This window comes from Falco peregrinus, chromosome 8, assembly GCF_023634155.1.
Source record: "Falco peregrinus isolate bFalPer1 chromosome 8, bFalPer1.pri, whole genome shotgun sequence".
NCBI classification, from domain to species: Eukaryota; Metazoa; Chordata; class Aves; order Falconiformes; family Falconidae; genus Falco; species Falco peregrinus.
Window position 1 is genome coordinate 7,563,841 of NC_073728.1, and position 10,550 is coordinate 7,574,390.

The 10,550-nt window shown below is 52.6% G+C and overlaps 1 protein-coding gene across 1 annotated transcript; it reads right to left on the bottom strand.

The window, feature by feature from the left end:
- Positions 1-315: 315 nt before the first annotated feature.
- ASB1 (ankyrin repeat and SOCS box containing 1) lies at positions 316-10,064 on the bottom strand. Its single transcript, XM_055812740.1, has 5 exons — positions 9,923-10,064; positions 9,635-9,776; positions 7,476-7,778; positions 2,640-3,025; positions 316-752 (listed from the first exon to the last, which is right to left on the bottom strand). Exons 1-5 carry the CDS (start codon positions 9,981-9,983, stop codon positions 619-621), a joined length of 1,026 nt encoding a protein of 341 aa, XP_055668715.1. The 5' UTR covers positions 9,984-10,064; the 3' UTR covers positions 316-618.
- Positions 10,065-10,550: the final 486 nt, after the last annotated feature.

Consider the following 10,550-nt stretch of genomic DNA (forward strand, 5'->3'; position numbering starts at 1 on the left):
ATACAATTTTCTGAGTAACGCACAGCACCGGACAGGCAGCTTGACACATTTCACACCAGAAGAGGACAGAAGAAAACACACCCACTTTTACAGCAGCAATCACAAACTTCATACGGAAGAGAAAGGCCAGGTACTGACAGCAGAAAGAGAACAGTGCTGTTGTAAAACCCTTACCAAGGCGAGGAGAGACTCCCTTGTACGCTATAGGAAGAGGAAAGGCTTAAGTACAGACACTTTCCCCATGCAGAAGTGCCGCTGAGACCCAAGGTGTGTGTAACACAGATCAATAACAGAGGTAGAGTCAACAAACAGACATATGCTAACAGCTATAAGGATATATTGTATTTGCTCATGTAACAGCCACACACGCTTACCGGCCTCATCGTCCCACCAGCTGCAAACGAGAGATCACCAGTTAGATAACCAGTAGCTTAAGAATACACACACCGAATCACTGCACCCTAAATTTGGAGGGGAAGATCACAGGGGCAGGGAGTTATGTGCACTCCATGAGCAATACAGTATTTGACTGCGGGGGAAGGGTTAGGATTGGCACCTGGCTTTATCAGCGCACTCATTTACCAAATCAAACTGTCCCGGAAAGCTGCCAGTTGCCCTTTAACTGTGTTCGTGAAGTAAAAATTGTTTAATGGGGTCTGGGATTGGAAGGATATGGATCAGATCCAGACGAGATTTGCCAAGTATTCTTCGTACAGCTATGCGGCAGAGAGACAAGAGGCTCCGGGTGTGGCCTGCAACGAAGAAAGCAGAGAAAAACTATTGAGGGACAGAGAAAGAGAGAAGGGTAAGTGTGTAAATCGTGCTGAGCTCCGGCTGACAGCTGAGGAGCCATCTACCCTTTCCATATGCCGAGGCTACGTCCTGTGCAGCGACACCAAGGCCGTGCAGGAAAGCTGAGCGTGCTCCTCCCTGAGGGTGCGAAACCTTTTCGTCAAAGACTTGGAACAACGACAGCTGCTACACGGGCAGTCTGGAAGGGCAAGCTGGAGACTGCATGGGGTTGTGACCACGGCGTCAATCCCTGCATGACAGGGTTCAAGAGGTCACTGCCAAATCCACAACAGGCGAGGCTGTGAGAGGCTCAATACTATTCAGGTAATTTTAAAATTATGTGGACTTTATTTTTGCCCTGGGAAACAAAAGCACTGATGGCCAGCTCAGGCCTTATCCCAACCTTCTCTTGAGGGCTTCTTTTGAGTTCATGGAGAGCTCTTTCAGCACAAGGGCAAGAGGATGGTGGTGTCTATGTTGATTCAGGAACTGGACCTCCAAAGGCACCACTCCACTATTCCGCACGTTCTGCCTGAGGAGTCCCATTTGCCTCCTAAACCCATGCTTAATGGAAACCACCTGCTCCAGCTTACGTGCACCTCTTCTCAGCAAAAGTCCAGGCTGGTTTAAAAACCAGGTATGCCCAAAGCTGAATAACTTTGGGGTGGGGGCTGGGGGTTGTATCCCACAGCCTGAATCCCTTTGAAATTTCTCTGGAGTTCAAGAGGGAAACCCCACTTCCAACCCTGGTGCAAAGCCCTGGCCTTCACCAGCAGAGCCTGGTGGTTTTATGAGGTGCTGCCCTTGCTGGAACAAGGGTGCGCACTGTATTGATGTTTCTTTTATAAAAAGAAAGAAATAGCAGGTAAATTTAAGCATGTTCAGGTCTGAGGCTCTGGTTTACTTCTTTTGTAACTCATTTGCTTCCCGCAGGATGTTAAATTCAAAGAGCCAGCCTTTTCCCACCTTTCTCCACCACCATCTGAGCTCCCTCCTGCCACTCGCTACTACTGTTTGTGGCTTTACTTCCTACGAAGCCTGTCCAGATACAGCCACCGCTTGGGTCCCTGCAGAGCACAGGGTCAAATCAAGAACGGTGAGGGCACACCTGCATGGCTTTGGAGAACTGGATGTCACTGGACATGCCATAACCTGCCTGTAGTCTGCAGATCCAAAGCCCAGCTCTGATAGGAACGCACTGCTTAAACCTTGTCTCAGGCTGCTGAGAACGTGGTTAGGCAATGGAAAAAGAGCTGGGAGAAAGACAAAAAAGATAAAGACAGAGGTTGGGCTACTGGGATAGGTGTCGATGGTAGCTGAAGAGGTAGCTCAAGAGGGAAAACACCACGTGAATGTACAAAATGCAACAGGAAAAAAATAAGGAGTCTAGCTGGAGGCTTATGGGGAAGCCATTGGGTTGAGTCATCAGTGTTGACAGAGCCAGAGGCAGGCAGCAGCTCGGCAACACTGAGGATCCGTGCCAGGGAGCTGCAGACGCCAGCCCCACGGTCCTCTCCTGCCTGATGCCTGCCTAGCCAGCAACAGCTCTTTGGGAGCCATGTCAGGGGTGGTGAAGTCATATAATTAGCTTAACAGCTTGTTAAATCCCAGTTATCTTTTTTGCGTGTTAGAATTGCTTTACACAAATTTTAAGTTAGGCATAACCTGTTTACACAATCTTTTTGCACTTGGCCGAAGGTACCTGAACAAAGAGACCCAGATGAGGATGGTAACACCCATCCTACCACCTTAACAGCTCCTAATTACCAAATAAACTCTCCAAAGAGTTCTCCTGAATCCAGAGCTAAATAAAACCAGCGCCACTTCAGTAAGTCAAAGCTACTTACCCCTTGCTTCTTTGAACACCTGCAGTGCCTCAGGGTTGACTTTGACCCTCCCTGTGGATTCAACTCCCAAGGCTTCCACTTTCACCAGGTTCAGATTGGCTCCAAAGTCAATCAAGAGGTGGACAAACGCCGCTTCACAGCCATGCCGCAGGACAGCGTCCATCACGCACACTGGGGAGCCCCGGGAGAAGCCCTGGATGTTGATGGGCCCACAGCAGTTAAAATCCGGGTTGGCTCCAGCCTGGAGCAGCAGCCGAAAGCACTGCAGGTTGTGGTAGGCTGCACTGATGTACAGGGGGCAGACCACCAGTGTGGTAAGGGGCCGCAGGGAGAGGCTGGGGACCCGCGAAGTGAGGTGGTGGTTCACATCCACATCTGCACCATACCTGAGTGGGGGAGTGAGAAGAGCGGAGGTTTGGAAACAAAGGCAAGAGCACAACAACTGCAGCCCAGGGTGACAACGTGGCAGCGGCTGAGGCTGAAGGACACCCGGAGGGTGAGACCCTGCCTACCTTTGGTACCTCTGGGGCCCACCACCCAAGAACCGCCCGTACCTACCCTCAGATGGGCCTGGGGGGACTTTCTGAGTGGGCATGCTGTATCCAGCACGGTCTGATCTTCAAGAAGCAAAGCTGTTTCTCTGCCCGCAACAACCCAGGCTTTGGAGAGGGGAGGAGTAGCTGACTAACATCTTTCCTTGCCCTCCTGAAGGATGTGCCAAGCACGGCCTTGGCACAAGGGACGGCTCAGCCCTGAGCCAGCACCACGTAATCCTGGATGCCAAAGAGCCGGCTGGGGAGCGGGGATGTTTCCAAATGACTCAGTTGAAGAGATGCAGTGAAATAACTTCCCCACCAGGATAAAACAGGCCAAAAAGCAATACAGGCAATTGATCTGACTGTCACAAACAGCAGGGAAATGGAAACAGAAATCTGTGCTCAACAGCGAAACATGTATGACAAAATCCTGCTCCCGAAGGAGCTGAGGCGGTTGAAATCCCATCAGAATCCCATCAGGGAGTCAAAAAGAAGCCTTTTCCCTAGTATTCAGCTCAGCTGAAGGGATGTACCCGCCAACTTTGAGCACGCAGGAAACTGGAAAAACACAAAATAATTGCATCAGACCTTCCATTCTCCCCATCCACCCTGCACAGCTCCATTCACAGGTTATATATTACACTGGTTACTGCACGACAGATCACAGTTCAAGGCCAGCACTCCAAACCCTGAAGGGGGAGACCTCCGAGAGCTGCAGCAGCAACCCTCTCAAGCCTTTTGCAACTGGCTCCTGCCTCACCCTACCCCACAGAGAAACCCATACCTCGTATCTTTGCCGCATGGTGCCATGGTGTCCCAACTGCTCCATAAGCCCTGCGGCCAGAGCAAAGCGGGCTCAGGCTCGCTGTGGCGCAGAGAAGGCATGCTAACAGGCTGAAGCCCTGCTCAGTGGACATCATCATCATCATGAAACAGAAGCAGCGCCTGCAGCATACTTCTTGGTAAGTACAGATGGCAGTAAGTTGTGAACGAGCAGCAAACAGGGCTGATTGGCTTCGGCTCTTTTCATTTTTTTATAGGAAGTGAAGAATGCAGCCAAATAAATGGGAACAAAAAGGCCAAGTGTAGCTTTCTAGAAAAGCATGAAATTTGGAAAATGGCAATGCTGCGGAAAGAAGAGATGGCAGAAATAAGCATTTATTTCCCCCAGGCTGGGTAACACCCAAGCAGTGGGGACACTAACTCCCATCTACTTCACATGCGGCTTGGATGGGAAGGAGGAAGGAGACAACGCAATTCCCTAAGGAGTAGCTAGTTTTAATTGCAGCACTGCAAACCAAGCAAAGGAAGGAAAGCACTGTCCCTTCTCCCCACAGAGAGATGAAAGGTTCCTTCAACCTGCCAGCCCCCTTCCCAAAACCACAAACCAAGCATTCCGAGAACTAGATTTTTCTGTCTCCTAGATAGCATTATGTTCCTTTCTGGAGTTAATAAAAGAAATAAGGAAACAACCTGGGGACGAATCCTGCCTCAAGGCAAGCACAGCTCTTCCGAACCCAGTAGGGCCTGGTCCCTATCCAGCAAATACTTAACCAAATGCTTCAATTCTGAGGATGGGAATGGCCTCATTTAAATTAAACTCACGCAGAACAAGGGCCAAGGAAACTCGCCTAAGAGCTGCAAATGGCATGCAGTGTATTTTTACCCCAACTCACAAGATCTGCCAAGCATGAACATCTTGACTGAGATCTCAGGAGACCGGTGGGGTGGAAAAATGCAGGAAAAGGATGGGACTAGGCAGTACAGCACTGATGAGCGTGAGCTGGTTCTTGCACCAGCCACAGAACTGAGCTTCGCTTCCCAGGCCAGGCAGCTGACCCAAGGATCACCGCACACTAAGGGGACATTCCCATCCATCCCTGGGGACATCCACAGCACTTTGCTGCATCTGTGCCACTTCACCTGTGTTGGAGCACAGAGGGCTAAATAAGAGAAGGTGTCTGTTCTCGACAGGCAATCGTTTATGTTCCCTGTAGATAAATCTCTTAAAAATCAGACTATGTAGCATTTGGATAGTCATCTGTGCTGCTGTGGGACTTTCGCAGGGCTGTTGTAGGGTCGCTGTCTCCTATGGCCGTGGTCCTCACCAGACAGCAGGTATCCCTTCATTTCAGTCCGGTTTTTTTTCCATTATCATCAAAATTCTCAGTGGAAACCCCCAACTCAAAGCAAAATACAAGAGTCCACTTTTATCACAGTTAGGCATGCACCTGAGGCATCGGGGTGATTTGTCAGGTATCTTTTTCACCATTTTAGTGTGGCAGAAGGATCCTTAAGATGCAGGGTCAGCCCTCAGTTACGCTGCAAGTACAGTGCTACAGTCCGAACCCATTGCAGCATGATCACATCACAAGCTGTCAGGAAGGTAATCTATACCCTGGCAATATAACCGTGCATATTTCCGCCAGCCGTCTTATAAAATGGATCACCATTCCACAGCTACGTGTGTATTTACTATTAATGGATACAATTTCACTTATTGCTTGGTTAGCTGGTTCAGCAGTTGTAGTAGTAGTCAAGAACCCTGATTGTGCTACCATACGATATAAAGAAAAGAAATGAACCAGGCGATGTTTAGACACCTGCAGCGAGCCTGACTGGGCTGGGCTTTCTCTTCAGGGCACAGGCTCTCTCGAGCTGAGTATGCTGAAGTATTTCTTTGTATCTCAGTAAAAGTATCTTCCTCATTGCACTCCCCCTGCCAAATCCTTTAAAACAACATTTTAAAAATCTGAGCGAGCTTCGTAACATAAGACTGTGTGTTAAAGTAAGCAACTCTGAATGTATCTTTGAAATCTCTGCTCCAAGATATTTGAAATTTTGGGCAATCTGACAATTTGGTATTAGCTTAGCAGCCTTGGGAGAGACATTGTCTAATAAAAAGATATTGGACAAACTCCAGTTAATTTTTAATCCTGAAAGTTTTCCAAAATCTTGCTTTTAATATTGCTGGCAAGGTATCCCAAGGAGCAGACACATAAATCAATGCATCAGCTCTCCATGTGCTGCTGAAATACCATTTGCTACATTTCACCCTGCCTTAGCAGATATATCAGGGGAGATTCTCAGGAATGCAGCGTGTGAGCTGAACCTTGTACCAACGAGCACGTGGCGATGGGGATATCCTTCTCTCAGCTTGCTGAGAAAGGAGCAAGAAGAGGGGACTGTCTCCCCATCTTTCTACTCATCAGCTTCCTTAAAGCTGCACTTGTATGAAAATTAACTTCCCCACAAGCAAAAAGGAAAGGAGAAAATTCCCAAGTATTTCTAATTTCTTCTATTCTAATCCATTTGGTTATTTTCTGGCATTTGTGGACATTGAAGGGATTCCTTGGAGAGCGCTCCTGTGTGAATCCAAATACCCTTTCTTCTCTTTTACCATTTCTTTCTTCAACCTGTATTTTTCCCTTAGTATTTGTCATCAATGGACGATACAGTTGCTCAGCATAGTCCCTTATACAAAAAGCTTCCAATTTAGAAGGAAGTAAGTACCACAGCATGCCACAGAGGAAGAAACTCAAATTTGCACAGCTCACTGCTAGATCTTGAACCCACTCGCTGCTCGTGGAGGGAATTTCCCGAGGGACAGGCAGCCACCAGTTACCCACCACCCAGCTAAGGTTACTGTTCATCTCAACAGAGCGATGGCCATCACTCCCTGCCCCAGAGATGCCACCCCTTCGATGAAGCTGTGCATCAGGTGTCAGACAATTAGGATGCCACGGAGGGTGCCCTAGTGAAGGGCAAACCCAAGCAGCCAAGAACAGCCAGTGCCAATGACAAGCATCTCTCCTCCCAAGGACAGAAAACGGTCAGAGCAGCAGAGTTAAGCAAAGGAGAGATGTGCTTCCAACCAATTTTTGATTCGCTGGGGAATCCACCTCACTCGTAAACCCAGCCAGAGACATGGAGCTGGCATTCAAAACGGAGGTGGGGGGAAGATACTTTTTAAGATTTGGATCTGTCTGAAGAGTGGATGGTGGGCTCAGAAACAGAAAACTTTTCTCTTAGACTTTGTCTTAGAAGAACAGGCATGGGAGTCACACGGCAGGGCACAGATCAGGGCCAAGCGACAGAGAACACGAGGATGTACCTTCGGGCGCTTCTGCACCAGAACTTGTCCGTATCTTAGCCAGCTTCGCCAGGCCTGTGGAGGCACTGGGCGTGTGAGGAGGGAACGGATACGCTGAGCCCCATGGGGGAAAAGATCCCAAGGCAAGAAGGTAGAGCCACCCCTCTCCCCACCAGAACCATCTTCAGCCTGCACCCAAGCTCTCACCTGATCAGCTCCCGGAGGATGTCTGCCCGGCCCACGCGTGCCGCATGGTAGACAGGGGTGCTGCGGTGATGCCGGCTGCCGTTGGGGTCAGCCCCAGCTTCCAGGAGGATCTTGGCACACTCAAGGTGCCCGTTGACCACAGCTACGTAGAGGGCGGTCTGACCCTTCACATCCACTAAATCAATCTCAGCCCCTTTGCGGAGGAGGAAGTCAACGCAGGGGCCATGGCCAGCGGTGGCGGCGATGCGTAGCGGTGTGCAGGGCAGCCAGCCGCAGCACCACACTGACTTCTCATTGATCCGGCTGTCATTGGGGGGAAAAAACACTGGGTCAGAAAAGCTCTCGTGCTGCCTTGCATCACCCCAACTCCCCCAGCCCCTAAGGAGGATGCTGGGAGAGCCCAAACTGCTCCCTTGAAGCTCTTCCTCCCTGTTTTGGCACTTCGTAACAGCCCTGAAAAGCTCCTGCCAACATCCTGACTAGGTGCTGCACACAGGTAGCCAGAGAGTACTCATACTCATACACATACTCAAGTAGTGCCTGAAAGATGGGCTTTATCAGAGTTCTGCTGTGTCAGGAGCAGTGCATACACACAATAAGGGACAAACCCTGCCTCAAAACTCAGTCAAAATCCCTAATAAAAAAAATACAATACTCCCTACTCCCTTTTTACAGGGAGATATCCCAAACCAGCAGTGACTGAGTGGACAACCACAACCATTTAATTCAAGCTGCTGTAAAGAGGGTAGAAAGTCATCAAAGCAGCAGGGAAACAGCAAGAGGACACGGGAAAAGGCGAGCAATGAATGGAAATGCAGGCAAGCATCTGTATCACACCACTGGCAACATTCACTCACCCAAGCACCATGGATGACAAACACAAATCCAGAGAAAACTATCCCTGCCAGGAAGGAGCAAGCTTGGGAGGTGCAGCCATCCTGCACTGAGAAGCACAAGTAGGCCATTAGCATCCTTGTTGCACAGCTGTCCTGGCGTAAGAGCTTTTTCCAGTGTATTGAAAGAGAAGGTTCATGGCTGGTGGCTGCTTAGATGCCATCTGAAATAACCTGTATTAGTTGTCACGCTCATCCAGATCTCAGGTTAGCCCTACAAATCTCATAAGCATCCAGACCTTCCTGTCAAATTCTCTGCAGGTACCATTTTAGCAGGAACACGCAGAGAGGAAGGGATTTCTTTAAAGCCAAGGTAGGCTGGCAGAAGTGCTCTTTAGACGGCGCAGCAATGGATCTGCTCTTCTAGTTCACTCCATGCAGGCCCACATAACTGGTGCAGGACAAAGCAGTTTTTATACAGTGCGTTTACAGTGTTTGCTGGGACAGTGATGCCACAATTTTTTTTTTTCCAACCGTGTTTTAGGAAAAGGAGTCGTATAAAGCCCACACAAAGCCCTCAGCTATCAAGTCTTACGACAAAAACATTCCCTTTAATCCCGGAGGCTTGGGGATCTCCATGCCATACCTACCTCCAAATGCAGAGAAGTCACTTCTCTGCGCACTCCATCACCTGTGTGATGGTGCTGCAGGCCCAACCCTCCCGCCAAACTTTGCTTTTTCCTGCACGGCAGGATGCCTGGCCCTGCTGCCACAGGGATGGCACAAGGCAAAAATGTCACACCAAGGGTCCAAAGAGCCCCAGGTGGCAGAGAGAGGGGCTGGCTCATTCCCTTTTTGCTGAAAGGCTGCTTTTTTTGAGGCTGGGAGGCAATCTGCACTCTAAGCAGTTTTCTCCACGATGCAGGAAAATTAACTATCCCCACCGTCACAGATTTAGCACCGGGCAGGTTTTGTAACGCAGGGTGTTTCAGGTTTATATATTCGACCGTAATCCCTTTGGTATGTTTTCCCCACCACAGCCAGGCTCCTGTTTTCACGGTGTTTCGTTCCTGGGCCCATCTGAGGGGAGCTCGGCCGCGGCCGGAGCCTTCCCTGCCGGGATCCCTGCGCACCCCCCCAGCCTGACGTCTCTCCCGTGAACACCGGAGCGAGGCGGGTGTCGGAGAGGAGCCGGCGTGCGGGGGAGGGGGGGAGTCGCGCAGCCCCCGGGGCCTCGACAGCCACCCGGTGCCAGCGGGGCCCCGCGGCGCGGCCCCTGGCGGGCGCGCAGGCAGCCTGCGGCGGGGGTGCGAGGCGCCCCCTCACCTTTGGAAGCTCTCCTCCTGCAGCAGGCTCTTGAGGGTGGGCAGGTCCCCCACGTAGGCCGCGTCGTGCAGCCGGGTGTCCTCGCAGTGCTCGATGGGGTGGTCGCAAAACTGCTCCCGCAGCCACTCCTTCAGGTTACGACCTGCGCTGGAGAGAGAGCGGGGGGGGCGCCGGGCTGAGCCCAGGCCACCGGCGGCCCGGGGCGGGGGGCTGCGCTGCCCCGTCCCGTCCCCCTCCCGGCACCGGGCGGCCGCCGGGACGGCGGCGGGCCCGCTCCCCCCACGTTACCTGCCTGCCCGCCTGAGGCGGCGGGCGGGTCCCCGCCGCCGGGGGGGCCGCCCTCCGCCATCGCCCCTCGCAGCGCCGGGCCGGCTCGGCCTCCCTCCCCGCCCGCAGCGCCCCCCGGCCGCCGCCCGCCCTCCCCGGGCCGGCCTGATTGGTGCCCGCCGGCCCGGCGGCTTCCTGCCTCCGCGTTAAGGTGGTTTTCCCCGGCGGGAGGAGGGCGGTTCGCCTCCGCGCCGGCAGCCGGCAGCCACGCCGGAGCCATTCCTCCTTCAGACCCGCCCCGCCGCCGCCGCTCGGCGGGAGGGAGACTGGGGCGGCCCGGCCCGCTCAGCCCGGCCGGGGTGGCGCGGCGGCCGCCTCACCCGCTGGGGGCTCTGGAGGTTTCCCCTCAGAAGGGGGGAGCCGGGCAGGGCTCGGGCGCTGGGCGAGGGGCCTGGGGGCTCCTTCTCCCAGCCACCGCCCTGGCAATTCGGCGCGCTCGCCCCGCAGCCGCCTCAGGGCCGCCCCTGCACCGCCGCGGGGGGATACCGGGCGCTGGGGCGCTGCTGCGGCGGGCAGCGTTTCGCTCCTTAGGCTAGGCGAGGTTTCCCACAGCTAAAAGCTGCAGAGGTTTTATCTGGCCACATTCGTC

Coding starts and splice junctions, on each gene's coding strand:
- ASB1 (XM_055812740.1), bottom strand. CDS start 9,983: ATGGCGGAGGGCGGCCCCCCCGGCGGCGGGGACCCGCCCGCCGCCTCA. Junction 7,779..9,634: donor CAGGAGGAGAGCTTCCAAAG/GTGAGGGGGCGC, acceptor CCCCAATGACAG/CCGGATCAATGAGAAGTCAG. Junction 3,026..7,475: donor ATCCTCCGGGAGCTGATCAG/GTGAGAGCTTGG, acceptor TCCCCCACTCAG/GTATGGTGCAGATGTGGATG.